Source organism: Schistocerca serialis, chromosome 7, assembly GCF_023864345.2.
Source record: "Schistocerca serialis cubense isolate TAMUIC-IGC-003099 chromosome 7, iqSchSeri2.2, whole genome shotgun sequence".
NCBI classification, from domain to species: domain Eukaryota; kingdom Metazoa; phylum Arthropoda; class Insecta; order Orthoptera; family Acrididae; genus Schistocerca; species Schistocerca serialis.
The window spans coordinates 194,826,019-194,848,079 of record NC_064644.1 but is presented as its reverse complement, the minus strand read 5'-3'; the positions used below and the strand labels follow the sequence as shown (position 1 = coordinate 194,848,079).

Sequence of the window (22,061 nt, the reverse complement as noted above, 5' to 3'; positions counted from 1 at the left end):
ACCAATGTTAAAGACTGCGATGGAGCTCCGTATGCCACGGCAAACTGGCTGACACTGACGGCGGCGGTGCACAAATACTGCGCAGCTAGCGCCATTCGACGGCCAACACCGCGGTTCCTGGTGTGTCCGCTGTGCCGTGCGTGTGATCATTGCTTGTACAGCCCTCTCGGAGTGTCCGGAGCAAGTATGGTGGGTCTGACACACCGGTGTCAATGTGTTCTTTTTTCCATTTCCAGGAGTGTATTTTGCTGCGGAGTTGCACAGGAAATTGTGATGTAAAATGATGGGTAGTGCGGCTGAGGTTTAGTTGTGTGTATGTTGCAGACGATGCTGCCTGTGCTGTTGGCTCACACACCTGCAGGCGCCTCCAGTAAACAGCTGATTCACTACGGACAGGAGATCAAGAGCGGTGAGTATGTGACACTTGAGTCCTCCCAAACAGAAAATAGAGCACTGAGGTTACTGCTTCGGCTGTCTGCTGTGTGTGTGTGTGTGTGTGTGTGTGTGTGTGTGTGTGTGTGTGTGCGTGTGTGTCTGTGTGTGTGTGTGTGTTTGTGTGTGTGTGGTTCAAATGGTTCAATTGGCTCTGAGCACTATGGGACTCAACTGCTGAGGTCATTAGTCCCCTAGAACTTAGAACTAGTTAAACCTAACTAACCTAAGGACATCCCAAACATCCATGCCCGAGGCAGGATTTGAACCTGCGACCGTAGCGGTCTTGCGGTTCCAGACTGCAGCGCCTTTAACAGCACGGCCACTTCGGCCGGCTGTGTGTGTGTGTGTGTGTGTCTGCCTGTCTCTCTCTCTCTCTGTGTATGTGTGTGTGTGTGTGTGAGAGAGAGAGAGAGAGAGGAGTGGGGGGAGAAAGAGATTTAGGGGGGGGGAAGGAGATTTGTCATTTGTAGCCTACAGCTCTGTTGATTCAGCGAAACCAAGTCCTTAGGATCGAGGTATTTGGAGAAGGAAGCACAAACTCAAATTAATGAAGGAAGAGGAAGGAAATCTGCCATATTATTTCTAAGTAATCATTCCAGCATTTGGCACGAGCGATTTTGGGGAATCGTGGAAAAACCTATATCTGGATGTTAGGACGGGGATTTGAACTGTCGTCCTCACGAATGCCAGTCTAGTGAGCTAATCACTGAGCCATCTCGTTCGGTCGTAGGGTTCACGGAACTCTGTATTTCAAAACGGCACATGAAGAGAATCGACTAACTGCTGTAAAGTATAACAAGAGATAAACCAATAATAGAGTCGACGAAGAGTATTCTGGCACCGTACGCTTGGGCGGTGAGGAAAAGAGAGAAACAGAAACGGAGAGCCTTTTGAATGTGGTGTTGTAGAAAGTTGATAAAAGAAGACGTTTGAATAACAAAGAGCTTGACATCAGACCAGCAGGCGACGAAATAAGTGCAAGGAAATCTCTTACCTTATTTAGCTAAGGGATGTGCTTCAATGCAATCGTTTTTCATGCGAGGGTATATTTTGTTGAGAAAAAAACTAGCGAGTTCTATACTTCACAATAGGCCAATATCGACGTAATTGCCATTTTCAAAGTGCCTTGTATTGTTACACTTTTGAAAGTAAGAAATATGACATGTGATATAGAGTCGGGTGCATTACTCATTTACTGTGCTTAAAATAAAAAAAAATAAAGCAAAAGTCATGAAAATCAGCTGCAACGAGTTTTACAGAAGTTCCTTAAAAACGACAAATTGGCAATTATATCAGATATCAACATTAATTACTTATATAGACAGTTCATTAATGCTGGAAATCAAGAACCTCGACGGTTTTTTTCCTGTTATGATACTGGCAAGATATCAGTCCGGGAATTCAAATACTTTCGAGACTGTTTTAATTTTCATTTTGAACCCGGATAACGAATGACAAAATAAATATTTTTTTCGTGTGATATAATTACAGATAAACGTTTATGTGATTTCTTTATTTACTTGTACTATGAAATCTCGGTTCTTGCCAAAGTTCATGATTCTTGGTCAACGGAAAATATCCTATTGATTGTAATGAGTGACTTTGCGAGTGTCAAATTATGTAACATAAATGGCCGTATCTTCTGACTGCAATGACTTACCACAAGTTTAACTTTTCTTCATCACCAAACAACCATGGACCAACGTAAGTGACACAAATTTCAACTTGATAGATCTATCCGTTCCTGAGGAAAAGGGGCAGACGGACGGACAGACAGATAACAAATGACAAATTTTGTTTTGTCTGATGTACATATAGATTCGCAATTTCTGGAGTTTTACTGTAATTTTGCTGTGAAACCTTTTTTCTTGTCAAATTTGAGTATTCTGGGCCATCTGGAGATATCCTTTAGGTCTTGGTGAGCGAGTTTGCGAGTATCAAAATATGTGACGTAAATGCTAGTATCTTCTTACTGGATTGACTTAGAAGCTTACATATACGATGCCGCCTAGGGACCATAAACCTTAGTACGTGACAAAAGTTTCAGCTTGATACCTCTACCCGTTCCTGAGAAAAGGGGTCTTAACAGACCGACGGACAAACAGATAACAAACGGAAAAAAATGTTTTTCTTGTGCTGTAGTTACAAATTAACACCTTTTGGGTGTTTCCAATTAATTTTGGTGTGAAACCTTGCTTCTTCCAAAATTTCAGTATTCTAGGCCGGTGGGAAGTATCCTATAGGCTTTGATGAGTGCATTTTCCAGTATCAAAATATGTGACAAAATGGCCGTATCTTTTGATTGCACTGACTTGGAAGCTTTAATTTTTTAACCGCCAAGGGCCCATACATCTTAGTATAAGATACACTATGCGATCAAAAGTATCCGAACACCTGGCTGAAAATGACTTGCAAGTGGCGCCCTCCACCGGTAATGCTGGAATTCAATATGGTGTTGGCCCACCCTTAGCCTTGATGACAGTTTCCACTCTCGCAGGCATACGTTCTATCAGGTGCTGGAAGGTTTCTTGGGGAATTGCAGCGCATTCTTCAAGGAGTGCTGCACTGAGGAGAGGTATCGATGTCGGTCGGTGAGACCTGGCACGAAGTCGGCAATCCAAAACATCCCAAAGATGTTCTATAGGATTCAGGCCAGCACTCTGTACAGGCCAGTCCAATACAGAGGTGTTATTGCTGTGTAACCACTCCGCCACAGGCCGTGCATTATGAACAGACGCTCGATTGTGTTGAAAGATGCGAATCGCCATTCCCGAATTGCTGTTCAACAGTGGGAAGCAAGAAGGTACTTAAAAGATCAATGTAGGTTTGTGCTGTGATAGTGCCACGCAAAACAACAAGGAGTGCAAGCCCCTCCATGAAAAACATGACCACACCAAAGCACCATCGCCTCCAAATTTCACTGTTGGCACTACACACGCTGGCAGATGACGTTCACTGGGCATTCGCCATATCCACACCCTGCCATCGGATCGCCACATCGTGTACCGTGATTCGTCACTCCACACAACGTTTTTCCACCGTTTAATCGTCCAATGTTTGCGCTCCTTACATCAACCGAGGCGTCGTTTGGCATTTACCGGCCTGATGTGTGGCTTATGAGCAGCCGCTCGACCATGAAATCCATGTTTTCTCACCTCCTTGCCAAACTTCCATAGTACTTGCAGGGGATCCTGATGCTGTTTGGAATTCCTGTGTGATGGTCTGGATAGATGTCTGCCTATTACACATTACGACCCTCTTCAACTGTCGGCTGTCTCTGTCAGTCAACAGACGATTTGGGCCTGTACACTTTTGAGCTGTACGTGGCCCTTCATGTTTTCACTTCACTATCACATCGGAAACAGCGGACCTGTGGATGTTTAGGAGTGTGGAAATCTCGTGTACAGACGTATGACACGTTCGAAGTCCTTTAGTTCTACGGAGTGCCCCATTCTGCTCTGTCACGATGTCGAATGACTACTGAGGTCGCTGATATTGAGTACCTGGTAGTAGGCAGCACAATGCACCTAATATGAAAAACGTATGTTTTTGGGTGTGTCCGGATACTTTTATCGCATAATGTATAAACATCAACTTAATACTTCCACCCTCTCCTGACAAAAAGGGTTTTTAACAATCGGAGAGACAGACAGGAAGACAGAGAACAAAGTGATCCTATATGGTTTCCTTTTTTACCGACCGAGGTGCAGAAGCCCAAAAAAAAAAGGAAAGATTGTGTGCGAATTAAAGCACCTGCACAAGCTAAAATGCTGTGATGGAGAGACGTCTGTGGGTTCTTGAATTATCACTCGTTCAAGCGCTCATTACCAGTTAGAACGTACCTTTCATCGAAGTGATAAATTTAAGCTAGGTGAGCAAAAGCCAAGTTTGTTCAGTTTGAGGAAGCCAAACGAACATGTTTGGCGACACTGTCTCTGGCAGGCTGCTTTTCGCTTGCGATGGCCTGGCTGGGTAACTTCAACGCTAAGTAACTCGGAAACGACGCAATGTATCGAATTTTTTTCTGAACAATTATTTAACACCACAGCCTCCATTGCGATAACCTTCAAGCTTTCCAGACTGTTACCGACGATCCCGTCTTTGCTAAACGGCTAACCCGGTTCGTGGGTTTCATGGTTCATGATGAAAGGAGAAAATATAAAAATGCAGTAAATGAAGCATGCAAAAAGGAATATAAACGTCTCAAAAATGAGATTGACAGGAAGTGCAAAATGGCTAAGCAGGGATGGCTAGAGGACAAATGTAAGGATGTAGAGGCTTGTCTGACTAGGGGTAAGATAGATACTGCCTACAGGAAAATTAAAGAGACCTTTGGAGAGAAGAGAACCACTTGTATGAATATCAAGAGCTCAGATGGCAACCCAGTTCTAAGCAAAGAAGGGAAGGCAGAAAGGTGGAAGGAGTATATAGAGGTTTTATACAAGGGCGATGTTCTTGAGGACAATATTATGGAAATGGAAGAGGATGTAGATGAAGATGAAATGGGATATACGATACTGCGTGAAGAGTTTGACAGAGCACTGAAAGACCTAAGTCGAAACAAGGCCCCGGGAGTAGACAACATTCCATTGGAACTACTGACAGCCTTGGGAGAGCCAGTCCTGACAAAACTCTACCATCTGGTGAGCAAGATGTATGAGACAGGTGAAATACCCTCAGACTTCAAGAAGAATATAATAATTCCAATCCCAAAGAAAGCAGGTGTTGACAGATGTGAAAATTACCGAACAATCAGTTTAATAAGTCACAGCTGCAAAATACTAACGCGAATTCTTTACAGACGAATGGAAAAACTGGTAGAAGCCGACCTCGGGGAAGATCAGTTTGGATTCCGTAGAAATGTTGGAACACGTGAGGCAATACTAAGCTTACGACTTATCTTAGAAGAAAGATTAAGAAAAGGCAAACCTACGTTTCTAGCATTTGTAGACTTAGTGAAAGCTTTTGACAATGTTGACTGGAATACTCTCTTTCACATTCTGAAGGTGGCAGGGGTAAAATACAGGGAGCGAAAGGCTATTTACAATTTGTACAGAAACCAGATGGCAGTTATAAGAGTCGAGGGGCATGAAAGGGAAGCAGTGGTTGGGAAAGGAGTGAGACAGGGTTGTAGCCTCTCCCCGATGTTATTCAATCTGTACATTGAGCAAGCAGTAAAGGAAACAAAAGAAAAATTCGGAGTAGGTATTAAAATTCAAGGAGAAGAAATAAAAACGTTGAGGTTCGCCGATGACTTTGTCATTCTGTCAGAGACAGCAAAGGACTTGGAAGAGCAGTTGAACGGAATGGACAGTGTCTTGAAAGGAGGATATAAGATGAACATCAACAAAAGCAAAACGAGGATAATGGAATGTAGTAAGATTAAATCGGGTGATGCTGAGGGAATTAGATTAGGAAATGAGGCACTTAAAGTAGTAAAGGAGTTTTGCTATTTGGGGAGCAAAATAACTGATGATGGTCGAAGTAGAGAGGATATAAAATGTGGGCTGGCAATGGCAAGGAAAGCGTTTCTGAAGAAGAGAAATTTGTTAACATCGAGTATAGATTTAAGTGTCAGGAAGTCATTTCTGAAAGTATTCGTATGGAGTGTAGCCATGTATGAAAGTGAAACATGGACGATAAATAGTTTGGACAAGAAGAGAATAGAAGCTTTCGAAATGTGGTGTTACAGAAGAATGCTGAAGATTAGATGGGTAGATCACATAACTAATGAGGAAGTATTGAATAGGATTGGGGAGAAGAGAAGTTTGTGGCACAACTTGACCAGAAGAAGGGATCGGTTGGTAGGACATGTTCTGAAGCATCAAGGGATCACCAATTTAGTATTGGAGGGCAGCGTGGAGGGTAAAAATCGTAGAGGGAGACCAAGAGATGAATACACTAAGCAGATTCAGAAGGATGTAGGTTGCAGTAGCTACTGGGAGATGAAGAAGCTTGCACAGGATAGAGTAGCATGGAGAGCTGCATCAAACCAGTCTCAGGACTGAAGACCATAACAACAACAACGATGTACGGTCCCACTTGCAGGTTCACTACCTAACGGATCCTAGGGGCAACAAAAATTTCAGGATTTCATGTAATTATTGACAGAATTTACAAATTCATATTGTTGTCATAATCTACTCATAAATATTCAAAATCATATGTTAAAGGTTTAACACAGTAAGACAAGTCTAAAATTTAGAAACTGTGTATACGTCTTGAATCAGTCTAGCTCGTGCTGTGGAAATAACCAGACTGTATTCATCCATTATTTGAAACAGAGCACTTAGGGACTTGCAACAAACTTTACACTTTATGAAACTTTTTCTTGTTGACATCCCCCACAGATAGCTGAAAGGAAAAAAAAAGATTAGCCCTTACGACGTGTTTGCTGTTCGTGCAGTAAAACTGCCGCATCAGGCACGACGTTTTAGTTTATTGCTTCTTAACTACTGACTCTATTCGCACCACACTGTGCACGCAGTAACCACATACGCAGGTGAATGTACCTGTAAGATTATAGTATTGTACATACATACGTCAGGAGATATGACGTCGTAAATATCGATATGCGTGAAAAACTAACTTCTGCTTAAAGTGGCGCAAAAATTACCCATACTACACTTGTCCACCGTTTGATAATGACAGGACATAGCGACGTCCAACAAATTGTAAACATAATTTCAAGCCTTGTTGTAGTTGTGTTCTTCAGTCCAGAGACTACTTTGATGCAGGTCTCCATGCTACTCCAACCAGTGCAAGCTTCTTCATCTCCGAGTAACTAATGCAACTTACATACTTCTGAATCTGCTTAGTATATTAATCCCTTGGTTTCCCTCTACGATTTTTACCCTCCATGCTTCCCTCCAGTACCAAATTGGTGATCCCTTGATGTCTCAGAACGTGTTCTACCAACCGATCCCTTCTTCTAGTCAAGTTGTGCCACAAACTCCTCTTCTCCCCAATTCTATTCAATACCCCCTCATTAGTTATGTGATCTACCCAACTAATCTTCAGCATTCGTCTGTAGCACCACGTTTCGAACGCTTCTATTCTCTTCTTGTCCAAACTATTTATCGTCCACGCTTCGCTTCCATACATGGCTGCACTCCATACAAATACTTTCAGAAACGACATCCAGACACTTAAATCTATACTCGATGTTAACAAATTTCTCTTCTTCAGAAACGCTTTCCTTGCCATTGCCAGTCTACATTTTATATCCTCTCTGCTTCGACCATAATCAGTTATTTTTCTTCCCAAATAGCAAAACTCCTTTACTACTTTAAGTGTCTCTTTCCCTAATGTAATTCCCTCAGCATCACCCGACTTAATTCGACTACATTCCATTATCCTCGTTTTCCTTTGTTGATGTTCGTCTTATATTCTCCTTTCAGGACACTGTCCATGTCGTTCAACTGCTTTTCCAAGTCCTTTGCTGTCTCTGACAGAATTACAATGTCATCGGCGAACCTCAAAGTTTTTATTCCTTCTCCATTTATTTTAATTCCTACTGCGTATTTATCTTTTGCTTCCTTTACTGCTTGCTCAATATACAGATTGAATAACATCGGGGAGAGGCTACAACCCTGTCTCACTCCCTTCCCATCTACTGCTTCCCTTTCATGTCCCTCGACTCTTATAACTGCCATCTGGTTTCTGTACAAATTGTAAATAGCCTTTCGCTCCCTGTATTTTACCCCTGCCACCTTCAGATTTTGAAAGAGAATATTCCAGTCAACATTGTCAAAAGCTTTCTCTAAGTTTGCAAATGCTAGAAACGTAGGTTTGCCTTTCCTTAATCTCTTTTCTAAGATAAGTCGTAGGGTCAGTATTGCCTCACGTGTTCCAATATTTCTAGGGGTTCCAAACTGATCTTCCCCAGGTCGGCTTCTACTAGTTTTTCCATTCGTCGGTAAAGAATTCGCGTTAGCATTTTGCAGCCATACTTATTAAACTGATCGTTCGGTAATTTTCACATCTGTCAACACCTGCTTTCTTTGGGATTGGAATTACTATATTTTTCTTGAAATCTGAGGGTATTTCGCCTGTCTCATACGTCTTGCTGAGCAGATGGTAGAATTTTATCAGGACTGGCTCTCCTAAGGCCGTCAGTAATTCTAATGGAATGTTGTCTGCTCCCGGGGCCCTGTTTTCTCTTCTTTGCTTAGAACTGGTTTTCCATCTGAGCTCTTGATAGTCGTACAGGTGGTTCTCTTGTCTCCAAAGGTCTCTTTAATTTTCCTGTAATCGGTATCTATCCTACCCCTAGTGATATTTGCCTCTACATCCTTACTTTTGTCTTCTAGCAATCCCTGCTTAGCCATTTTGCACTTTCTGTCGATCTCGTTTTTGAGGCGTTTGTTTCCTTTTCGCCTGCTTCATTACTGCGTTTTTATACTTTCTCCTTTCATCAATTAAATTCAGTATCTCTTCTGTTACCCAAGGATTTCTACTAGCCTTCTCCTTTTTACCTACTTGATCCTCTGCTGCCTTCAGTGTTTCGTCTCTCAAAGCTACCCATTCTTGTTCTGCCATATTTCTTTCCCCCATTCTTGTCAATCGCTCCCTAATACTCTCTCTGAAACGCTCTAGAAACTCTGGTTCTTTCAGTTTGTCCAGGTCCCATCTCCTTAAATTCCCACCTTTTAGCAGTTTCTTCAGTTTTAATCTACAGTTCATAACCAATAGATTGTGGTCAGAGTCCACATCACCCCCTGGAAGTGTCTTACAATTTAAAACCTGGTTTCTAAATCCTTGTCTTACCATTATAAAATCTATCTGAAACCTTCCAGTGTCTCATGCCTTCTTCCATGTATACAACCTTCTCTCATGATTCTTAAACCAAGTGTTAGCTGTGATTAAATTATGCTCTGTGCAAAATTCTGCCAGGTGGCTTTCTCTTTCATTCCTTACCCCCAGCTCATATTCACCTACTACTGTTCCTCCTCTTCCTTTTCCTTCTATCGATTTCCAGTCCCCTATGACTGTTAAATTTTCATCTCCCTCCACTATCTGAATAATGTCTTGTATCGCATCATACATTTCTTCAATCTCTTCATCATCTGCGGAGCTAGTTGGCATATAAACTTGTACTACAACGGTAGGCGTAGACTTTGTGTCTATCGTTGCTACAATAATGCGTGCACTGTGCTGTTCGTAGTAGCTTACCGGCGCTCCTATTTTGTATTCTTGATTAAAGCTACTCCTACCTTACCCCTATTTGATTTTGCATTTATAACCCTGTAATCACCTGACCAAAAGTCTTGTTCCTCCTGCCACCGAACTTCACTAATTCCCACTATATCTAACTTTAACCTATCCATTTCCCTTTTTAAATTTTCTAACCTACCTGCCCGATTAAGAGGTCTGACATTCCACTCTCCGATCAGCAGAATGCAGTTTTCTTTCTCCCTCCAGAGTTGTCCCAGCCCGAAGATCCGAATGAGGAACTATTTTATCTCCGGAATATTTTACCCAAGAGGACGCCATCATTTAACCATACAGTAACGCTGCATGCACTCGAGAAAAATTACGGCTGTAGTTTCCCCTTGCTTTAAGCCTTATCTAAACATTTTCTCGCTCACGTGCTTAAAGTCAGATATTTAACACATTAAATCATTATTAAAGGAAGAGTGAAGCTTTTTTATACATGGAAGTTCGATGCTCTATCGTATCGGGGATTTATTGTCATTGTTCGAACCTACCAATGATTTGTTGACAATGTTCTGAGAGGAAGGTTGTAAATGTCTCAATTTCTGCAGTTAGGGGGAATTTAACAAGTAACATAGCGATTATAAATGGAACATCAATCCATGGAACTAAATTAATTTCTTCATTGATATAATCAATCCGAAATAATACATCTAAAATAGTATAGTTAAACAATTAGACAAATGTCTGTGTTACAGCTTCCCGCAGTCAGTGTACACATACGTGAAATTACTGTCCAGACACTGAAATATCAGCTTGCTGCAAAGCATGAAAAATGCTGTTCGTCACGAAACAAAATCATTTTGTATCTGTATGATTAACGAGTTACAGTTACCAATGAATGTAGCTTTTTCTTGTCATTTACTTTACCCACCATCGAGCTGTTCGGTAGTTCCCCTTCATACCTCTATAAGCTGCTATTCTCACATATTTTAATACAATACTATATTCGCAGTTTTTCTACAAAAAAGACTGAATGCAGCCCTTACTTAAATACTGTATAAGTGTGTGGGATCCATATCATGCTGGGCCAGCAGTGGACTTCGAGTGTGTACACTACCTGATCAAAAGTGTCTGGGCACCCATTAGTAGACACCAGTACAGGGTGAGTCCACCCTTCCCTTTGGTGGTGGCTTGAACTGTGCAGGAGGCATCTTCAGTGAGCTGCCTAACTGACTGTGGAGAAATGACAGAGCTTTCTTTCTCGAGAGCCGAAACCGGAGAAAGTAGTGGGCTTGTACGCTGCGGTCTGGAGCGAAGACGCCGTTCTAATTAATCCCAAAAGTATTCTATTGGGTTTATATCAGACTCTGGGCAGATCAGTCCATTTTACGAATGTTATTGTCCCAAACCACAGCCTCACAGACACTGCTTTATGCCAGGGTGTACTGAAATGCTGGTATGGACAACCATCGTCTCCTTACAGTTCCTCTGCTGAACGCAGTACACAAAACTGTGAAGTGGTAATTAGGAGATTAAAAAACACAGAGAGTAGGACGCGCGCTCTAGGGTTCGGTGCAAACTTTATTATGTGGCTCAATGGTCTGGTTTAAGTCTGTCCATTGGATGCCATTTCGCAACTTGCGTGTCCCTAACCTAGCCCAGTTATCCAGCCTGGGAAAGCGGACATACAGTTAAACGCTGAATTCTAACCACGTGTTCTTTCTGGAAACTCCTCCTAGTTAACCAACTAGGATTAGATCCCAGTTCCTTTTAGCTTCGAAGCACGCACTTTACCGCTAGCCTAACAGGTCCCAGACGTAAGTCAGCAGTTCATCTATTTACAAATGAGGTTTTTCAAAAAATGGTTCAAATGGCTCTGAGCACTATTGGACTTAACTTCTAAGGTCATCAGTCCCCTAGAACGTAGAACTACTTAAACCTAACTAACCTAAGGACATCACACACATCCATGCCCTAGGCAGGATTCGAACCTGCGACCGTAGCGGTCGCGCGGTTCCAGACTGTAGCGCCTAGAACCGCTCGGCCACCCCGGTCGGCAATGATGTTTTTGGAGAATGAAAATCTCTGTAAATCAACACTGATTCCGCTAACAGAAATCTTGCGGAACTCAGCTCGCTCTGTTTCCCCATGAGATCCATAGCGACGGAGACAACGGTTGTGGCCGTGTTCTTTGACTTCAGGAAAGCATTTCACACTGTCGGTTACTCGCATTCGGTTGGACGACGGTTAAAATCCGCGTCCGACTATCCTGATTTAGGTTTTCCGTGATTTTCCCCAAATCGCTTTAGACAAATGCCGAGATGGTTCCTTGGGAAGGGCATGGCCGACTCCCTTTCCCATCCGTCCCTAATCCAACGGGACCGATGACCTCGCTGTTTGGTCCTCTCCCCCAAATTAACCAGCTAATCAACCAACTGCCCGTTAGTGAAAAGAATACGAGCTTATCGTGTATAGGAACAGATTTGCGGCTAGATTCAAGATTTCTTTGCAGACAGAACTCAATGAGTCGCTCTTAACGGAACAAAATCGACAGATGTAAAGGTAATTTCCAGAGTATCCCACGGAAGTGTAATCGGACCGATACAGTTTGCAATATATATATATAGTAGAAAGTGGGATGCTTTTAACGCTGTTCGTAGATGGTGTGGTTGTCTATACAAAAGTAGAAAAGGCAGAACATAATAACGATTTGCAGAATGACATGCAAAGAACTGATGAATGGTGCAGGCTCTGGCAGTTGACCTTGAACGTAAATAAATGTAACATATTGCTCATACGTGGGAAAAGAAAGCCACTACTCTACAACTGCACTACTGATCAGAAACTGCTAGAAACAGTACCTATTATAAAGTATCTAGAAGTAATTATCCAGAGCCACCTTAAGTGGAATGTCCACATAATGCAAATAGTAAGAAAAGTAAATACCAGACTGAAAATCAGTTGGAGACTCTTAAGGAAATGTAGCTTATCAGTGTAAGAAGTGACTTATAAGAAGCTTGTTCGACCGATTCTTGAGTATTGCTCATCAATATGGGATCCTTATCATGTAGGACTGTTACAAGCTACAGAGGAGATCCAAAGAAGAGCAGCGCGTTTCGTCGAAGAAGTAGCTTGGTCGGCGCAAGAGCGTTACTGAGATGCTCAGCAAACTCCAGTGGCACACATTACATGAGAGGCGTTGTGCATCACGGAGAGATTTTCTATTGAAATTTCGAGAGAGCACTTTCAGGGAAGAGTCGGACAACATATTACACGTGTGCTGCTTCAGCCGGACATGTTCACCTTTTTACGGTTGTGTCCGGCCAGATATATACAAGCCCGAACTGTCCGCCTTTTGTTGGACATTTTAGCGTTGAAGTCAGAACGTACAACAAAGGGCCGTCCCGAGATAATGACTTAAGTCTGCGGAATATGTGTAACAAGAAATACTGTAATGGTATACAGATATATCGACCAGTGCTATTCCTATGCCTGAGTCCTATGTATTTCTTCGTAGGCAGAACGAGCCAACGCACAGTGTCATAACCACACTAAGCGCAGAGCGAGCGAGGCAAAGTAGAGTGAGCCTATCAGCCAACGCCAACCCGCTACGTTTACGTCTCACTCGTACCAGTGTTGAGATAGGAAAGTGCATAATGAAGTGTTTTATTCTGAATTATTGAAACCGGCAGAATATAACTTTACAATTCTAGGTCGTAACTCCAACGTCGAAAGGGTATTCTCTTTCATGAATGCCCAATGGACAATGGCACGCAATACATTCCAAAACGGACGCAGATGGTGAGGGAATAGTGTAATTTAATATTATATTGTGAAGAATTCCTCGAATTGATTTTCAAGAAAAATAATGTTTTTGCTAAAGTGGGCTCGAATGAGAAATATTTCATTAATACTTAAGTACAGATTATTGTTTTATCTTTAAAAGGCTAACTGAAATGACCAAAGTTATCGTATATCTTCTTCGTTTTCCGTCCCTGAATGATAGATAGTTGTTTACTTTGGTTCATGAAGATCTTTTAGTTTATTTTGATATAAACTGCCTTAGCAGGGAGACAGTAATTAAGAAAACCCAGCAGTTAGTTGCCAAATTATAAAGCTGTATACTAACTGCGTTTAAAGTTGAGCTCGCAAGAAACTGACTGTTACTGATAATTAATAAACGACTGAAAATACCAACTGACTGTATTTCCATAGACAGTCCGGCTGTTAGTGCAAAATATCTGGCTAAATATAACGCCGAGTTGGGCTTTTCTACTAGGCTGGTGCTTAAGTTCGTGGCGTTTTTGTTTTGAATGTTGATATTACGTTTTCTGTGGGTTCATTTATCGATTGTTATTTTTTGTTTGTAGTTCACTGTTGTTATTTGAGTTTGACAGTTCTCCTTAAATAATGAAAATATGACTGATATACTGTTTCCAATAATAATCGCAATACAAAATTGAACTGTCGTACTAAGTAGGCAAGCCTTAAGCACTGGTAAAGTGAATAATCTGACTGCAAGAATTTTGAACGGTATAAGCTGCCTGAGTAATTAACTTTGACATGAAACTTACGACCTGGTTTTGCAGAACTGATCCCGGATCCCAGAACTAAAACTGATACAGAATACAGAAAAATGTAACTGTCTCTGAATGACAAAAGCTGGTAAGGATAGCTGAGTTGTCAGCGCGGCCGTATGCTGCGCAATGGTGCCCGGGTTCGATTTCCGGCTGAGTCGGAGATTTTCTCCGTTCAGGGACTGAGTGTTGTGTTGTCTTCACTATCATATCATCCCCATCGACACGCAAGTCGCCGAAGTGGCGTCAACTCAAAAGACTTGCACCAAGAGACCGGTCTACCCGACGGGAGGCCCTAGCTACGCGACATTTCATTTCATAGAATAAAAAAAAAAAACCATCAAAATATTTAGTCCTTACCTCCATTCTGCGCAAATGTGGGTAACGCGTTGCAGTACTGCTCTGTCTTGCGCGACGCTATGATAGAGCTGCAAATTACTGTATCTACACTGAGACACTCGTGAGGTGCAATGTGTTCTCTACTCGTTGCAAATCGAAGTATTTTAGGAACACACTTGGTTCCTTTTCTACTTCTGAAAAAACCTTGATCAATTAAAAATTGTAAGAGAAAGGCAGGTGAAAATGGCGCTGCAAAAATAAAAGATTCACTTCAAAAAAATTACCTTAAAATTCCTCTTCACGTAAACAAAACTTTCCATTACACTTCCTCCTCCTCAGATCAGTTATCATTACATAATCATCTTAATTAAACACATCGATAGAATGAGACTTTACATTTGAAACATAACATTACAGCTGCTTCCTCACTTTCATAAAAAAAAGGTTCAAATGGCTCTGAGCACTATGGGACTTAACATCTGTGTTCATCAGTCCCCTGGAACTTAGAACTACTTAAACCTAACTAACCTAAGTACATCACACACATCCATGCCCGAGGCAGGATTCGAATCTGCAACCGTCGCGGTCGCGCGGTTCCAGACTGAAGCGCCTAGAACCGCACGGCCACACAGGCCGGCATCACTTTCACATAGCTAAACACTATCTGCTACTGTCTATGCACACATCAAAGATAATAACCTTACTCTGCGATACAGTTCACAAGCTTACAACATCGCTGCTCGCTCACATGTAACGGCTCGAGAGCAAAGATATGACATTATTGTGCAATCGATTAATCCTCAAATGACACCTGTAAAGTTTACATATCATCATCTCGTCATATTGAGATAGCGAATGGAGCTGTGGCCACTAGAAAATGGAAGGCCAAGTGGAGGAATCGGAAACATTTCCGACATATTCTTCTGACTGAGTTCAATAGAGGAGCGACAGCAGCGGAGAGCGAGAATCATTTGCGCCTTGTATGAGGATAATGCCATTGGACAGAGCACTGCAATTTCTCGATTTAAGAAGATTCGTTTTGATGGCTCTGTATTCAGGAAGACGTTCGGGATTTGATTCAGATTGTTTAAAAGGATTAATCCAGGAAGAAGCAAGTCATTGTGATCAAGAACTGGCAAATATGGTGAACTGTCACCATTCCATCCTCTTGTGACATTTGCATGCAATGGGGACGGTTCAAAAATCGAGTGCTGTTTACTACATGCACTAAGCGAAAATCACAAAAAACTGCGGGTAGCCACATATGCATGTCTGCTTGCCTGTCATCCATTGTCTCATGAATAACACCTACCACTTCTCTCTTATATCATTACTGGTGACAAGAAATGGTGTCTTTACGGTAACATAAGGAAAAGAAAGAAATGGTTGAACCCAAACAAAGCAGAAACTCGCCGTACAAAGACCTGCGAGCATCCACAACAGATAATGTTACGCATCGGGTGGAACAACCACGATGTGGTGTATTGCGAGTCGGTTACCCGAGGTGTATCCATCTCTGTTGACATTTACTGTCAACAAATGAGACGTCTTGCAGACGCAATGCAAGCCACAACGACCAGGAAAACTGCGTGAAGTGATGTTGTTCCTCGATAGCGCCCACCCGCATTCTGCTAGACTGACCTTTTCCGCTCTTTATCGAACAACCTTCAAGCACCTTTCCGTATGAAGATGGACTTCGAAAATGGATTGACGAATTCTTCGCCTCAAAACCACTTGATTTCTACAGTCGAAAAATGGAAAAGTTATCCCAGCGTTGGCAGACTGTTGTAACTAGTGAAGGAGAAAATACAGGGTGTTTCGGAAGTGACAGTCAGTAAAAATGGTTCTAATGGCTCTCAGCACTATGGGACTTAACATCTGAGGTCATCAGTCACCTAGAACTTAGAACTACCTAAACCTAACTAACCTAAGGACATCACACACATCCATGCCCGAGGCATGGATGTAGCGCCTAGAACCGCTTGGCCACACCGGCCGGCGACGGTCAGTAATTCGCACATGGAAAGTACAGACCAAAAGTAGCTAAAAAGCTCCAATAAACATGGGTCCACAAATCTACCGTTGTCGAGATACAACACATCTTCTGTTGCGGTTCCTCAGTATCTAGGATCACATGGTATCTCTAAACGTTGAATCAGGTGTTCGAAATGTTGTCCATGCGGTTGAATGTAACATTGACCTCGTCTCTGAAATAAGCTGCGAATCCTCTCAGGAGTCCTGGAGAATTCTTTAAGTGGTGGAAGGCTTCTTCAATCCGCCAACGTAATTCCTCACGAAAGTCGACCTCGGGAGCGTAGACCAGGCTTTTGACATGACACCACACACAGGAATCCATGGGATTTAAATCTGGGGATCTTGGAGGCCATGGCACAGGCCCTCCTCTACCTATCCAGTATTGACCATACGTCCGAGTTAGAAGCCTGAGCACTCGTAAATGAAAATGTGCCGGAACACCGTCATGCATGAACCACATGTCCAGGCGTTGGTTCAGTGGTACTTCCAGATGAAAGTACCGTCCGCAGAAAACGCATGTACTGCTGTGCGGTTAGTCTCTGTGGTAGGAAGTGTGGTCCAGTTATGCGGTCTCCAACCAGTCCTGCCCAGATGTTCAACCAATAACGCTGCTGATGCTGTGATACGTGTGTTGCATCGGGATTGACAACGGCCCAAATGTGGCAGTTATGGTAGTTATAAAAACCGTCACGGGTAAATCCAGTCTCATCCGTGAACAGAGTACTGCTTAGAAACAGGGGATTCAGGGTACACTGTTGTTGCACCCATCGGTAGAAATTCAGAAAAAAAAGAAAATTGCAAAACGATTTAGAAAAGATATCTGTATGGTGTACAAATTGGCAACTGACCCTAAATTACGAAAAGTGTGAAGTCATCCACATGAGTGATAAAAGGAATCCGTTAAACTTCGGTTACGCGATAAATCAGTCAAATCCAAATGCCGTAAATTCAACTAAATACCTAGGAATTACAATTACGAAGAACTTAAATTGGAAGGAACACATAGAAAATGTTGTGTGGAAGGCTAACCAAAGACTGCGTTTTATTGGCAGTACAGTTAGAAAACGTAACAGATCTACTAAGGACACTGCCTACTCCATGCTTGTCCATCCTCTTTTAGAATGCTGCTGCGCTGTGTGGGATCCTTACCAGATAGGACTGATGGAGTACATCGAAAACGTTCAAAGAAGGGCAGCACGTTTTGTATTATCACGAACTAGGGGAGAGAGTGTCACTGAACTGATACAAGATTTGGGGTGGACACCATTAAAAGAAAGGTGTTTTTCGTTGCGACGGAATCTTCTCACGGAATTCCAGTCATCAACTTTCTCCTCCGAATGCAAAAATATTTAGTTGACACCGACCTACAAAGGGCGAAACGATCACCAAGATGAAATAAGGGAAATCAGAGTTCGTACGGAAAGATGTAGGTGTTCGTTCTTTCCGTGTGCTATACGAGGTTGGAACAATAGAGAATTGCGAAGGTGGTTCGATGAACCCTCTGCCAGGCACTTAAATATGATTTGCATAGTATCCACGTACTCGTAAATGTAGCCGGCTAAAGGTACCCCTGCTTGCGGTGAGGAAATACTTCTTCATAAAATCGTGCAGCCTCAAGGGCACTGCCATTCGCTTTGCCATACTTAAAGTGCATGTGAGCGTACTCTTCATTGATGTAACCTCTGCCCACGGTGGCTTCACGTTCGTAACTGATTGTGAGGCCGGTACGACACAGAGCACGGAGGGGGAAAGGAAAGTAGTGCGCTTGCGTAAACAAACAGTCGATCCCAAACTTTGAGATACCAACGTAAATACCGCGGTGTCCAGGGGCGTTTACAGTTGGTTTCCAACTCGAATTAATGCGATACCTCGATAACGATTGATTTGCTGATCCTTGTTTATTACGAGCTTTTTAGCTACTTTTGGCCTGTACTTTCCATGTGTGAATTATCGACCATCACTTCTGAAACACTCTGAATTGTTGCTGACTAAAGTTTCTTTTATGTGTAACCTATGGAAAAACGCTACGAACTTATGGACCAACCCAATATTTTTGGTTCAAATGTGTGTGAATTACTAAGGGACCAAACTGTTGAGGTCAGCGGTCGCTAGACTTACGCACTACTTAAACTATCATGCCCGAGGGAGGACTCGAACCTCCGGCGGGAGGGTCCGCGCAGTCAATGACATTGGGCCTCGAACCGCGCGGCAATATTTTTAGACCTAGCAAACCCAGGCGAGGGTATTTCAGTGTGTTCCCGGAATGCAGACGCATACCTACAAATAAACAAAAAGTAATAGTGTAGCTTTATTTTTTAGGGCGAAAGTTAAAACTTTATTACTACCCCTGGTAGTATTGATTTTTGGAGTGTAAGTGTGTCTGCAGAACAGGTTGGTACATTCTCTATCACCAAAAATAAATTAGCCAACGGCCAGACAAATTCGTGAACGCCACGTACTGTTGCAGGACACTTCCGGCAGTACGACTACGGGATGATGGGGAACATCCAGAGGTACGGCAGCATCGCCCCGCCGGACTACGACCTCAGCAAGGTGACCGCTAAAGTGGTGCTGCACTACGGCAACAACGACTGGTGCGCCGACGTCCAGGTAAGCGCCGTCGATCCGCACCTGTTCCTCTATAAAAAAAAAATAGTAAGCGAAGCGAAGTAAACAAACTAATAAGCAAAAAAAAATGACAGTCGAAAACTGGAGAAAGGGGTGTTGCCTGTTTCCATTTATCTGCGCACACAATATGGCTGCGGCAGCAACAGTTACACGCTTCCGTTCTGGATGCATTCACACGCTGCACGACAACGTGTAAAACTGGGTACGCTTAGCAGAGTTGGAGTAGTCCTATCGCTTTTTTGTGCAACTGTTTTAGGACACTCTGAAGCGCCTGATAGAGTAACGACGCGATTGTTGCATTACCAGACGCAAACGTCGTCTGCAACTGACGGTGCCAACTGGCACCTGAGGCAGCAGAGCCATAGGAGTACGATGGACAGAAAAAGAGGCGTGAACAAGCTCATTCGCTGGTGCCCGCTCTGGTAGCAATCCTGCAAACAAGTAGCTGTCTATCCATTTAGTAATATGATCCAGGCAGAGTTTCCAGTTGCTTAATTTTCTAATGCAGAGCACTCTTGTGTGCCTAGAAAACGTCAACGTTTTACGCAGACTAATAGACATTAACTTCATGATCTTCCAAACAACAGTTCTCACATTCGTTAAGAATAAAAGCTAAAGTAATGAACTGAAATATCTGCCAATGCCGCAATTTGGACGCAGTCTCCTGCTTGCTAGGTAGATGTGTTATCCAGCCCATCTTGCTTTTCCCCCTTCTTAAATCGTCAGTATTGTCGAGGCTCTCCGATACTGGAGTACCTCAGGTAGGTGATCTATTGATCTGATGTAATTAAATTTTCCTGGGGCATATTGAGTCTCAACTTTATCTTCGGTAGTGGTAATTTGGAAATTTGTGGTAAGTTCCTATGGGACCAAATTCCCGGGGTCATCGGTCCCTAGGCTTACCACACTACTTAATCTAACTTAAACTAACTTACGCTAAGGACAACACACACACCCATGCCCGAGGGAGGACTCGAACCTCAAACGGGGGAAGCCGCGCGAACCGTGACAAGGCGCCTGAGACCGTGTGTCTACCCCGCGCGTTCTTTGGTAAGGATAGGAGCTGAAGTATTGAATTAAAATTTTGTGCCAAGGCTGCGGCTTGAGCCTGGGTCTGCTGCTTACTTGGTGGGTGTGCTACGTACAACATCACCCTGGCCTTGTGGCTAAAATAGCCAACCTAGTGTAGGGGATAACACGTCTGCCCAATAAACGAAAGACCCACGTTCAAATTCTGGCCTTGGCACAAATTTTGTTCATTACTTCAGCTTCTGTCCTTTTAGCAGATAAGTTGATACTCAATATGACTCCAGGAAAATGTAATTACATCTGATCAATTCTCACAGTGTTGTATGGAACACACAATAGTTCTATGGGTTTTCCATGAATCTGTCAGTACTCGGGTAGTAATTTTTGGTAAATCGTTGTGCCAACAGTGTTTAAATAACAACATAGTTTACAGTGAGTGAAGTAATAGTGAAAAGCTGTGGATAGGTCCGTAAAACAAGTAAATTTCCGTAATAAGAGGCCTTTGGTTCTGTAGAACAGGCATGAGCAACCTTTGGTAACCCGTGGGCCTGAATCAGATGTGTGCTTATTTAAGCTTGTGATATTACTGATGAATGGAAATTGTTTTTGCAGTTGTTCATTGAAGGAATACTTGCGCTTCTTTGATGAATAACTAAACTTAACTAAGGCAATATAGCGTAACATTATGCAGCACACAATACAATAGAACATAATTTCTCACTTTCGGATGAGATATGTTGATAGAAACCAGTTTTGTGTCTTGTGCTTAACAATGTAAATGGGTAATCTGTAGTAAGAGTACGAACTCTTTGACAAAAAGTTTCGCCAACTGAAATAAAACTATTAATAAAATATATCGATATGGGTTAAATAAATACATAATTGAGAGCTGTTGATCTACGATATTTCCGAACTGGGGCAAAAACTTGATAGTGGCGCTCTGCCTCCCTCCCACTCGAGAGTTTGAGACAGGACGTCAAAAATTTAAAAAAAATCGATTTTTCAAAAATGTGTTCATTTTGTAGCGCACATTTTTCTTAAGAGTTTGTTGTATAAAACATACATGTTTGAGGAAATGTTATTTGGTGTTAATTGTGCCAAAGAATAGTGTCGCATCTCTTCACACACCATTCTTCTATTGCACGTCACTGCATTTCACTCTGTGGAATTCAAACGTGTATATTTTGTAATGGAAGCCATCAGACCTATATTGAGGACAGTGGAAATTAAGATTGGAATAACAGAGAATTGTGAAGGTGGTTTAATGAACTCTGTGACAGGCACTTAAATATGATTTGCAGAGTTAACATGTAGATGTAGATGTAGAAAATGTCCTTTGGTGCCTGCTCACAGTCCTACACCCCTTAAAAAAAGGGCTCTCATTAACACTGGGTGGGATAGTTTGAGACCGAGAGAATAACAACCCTTCAAAAGTCTGCACTTTTTATTAACTATTAGATAATAATTTTATCTTTTGTGTGATATAAAATTAAATATAGGAAAAATAAAACTAGCAAAGATAAGAGACAGGCAAGGCAGGACACATGTCTTCAATTCTTAGGTCCCACTATTTTTTCTCTAATCTTGGTACAGCCTTTACGGCATGCCTTCCTTTCTGCGAAGGAATCTGTTACTTCATCAAAGCTCGTCAAACGTTTTACTACATGGAAAAAGTCATTCTCTCATACTGAAAAAGTTGTTAATAAATAGTACCGAAGAGTGATGCGGTTTCTGGATATGATTGAGACCATTTTTTCTATCTGCTACATAAAACGAAATAGCCCTTTCTAATATACAGCGAGACTGTTTTGGCACGAACGGCCATTTTTATCTACCTCATTTACATAAATAATACGACAG

The 22,061-nt window shown here is 42.3% G+C and overlaps 1 protein-coding gene across 1 annotated transcript in view; it reads left to right on the top strand.

The window, feature by feature from the left end:
* Positions 1-22,061, top strand: part of LOC126412967 (lipase 3-like) — a 76,150-nt gene that overhangs the window by 37,664 nt on the left and 16,425 nt on the right. The window contains exons 6-7 of the mRNA XM_050082859.1: positions 325-409; positions 19,012-19,154. Of these exons, the coding sequence (XP_049938816.1) occupies positions 325-409; positions 19,012-19,154 (228 nt within the window). The remainder of the gene's footprint in view (positions 1-324; positions 410-19,011; positions 19,155-22,061) is intronic.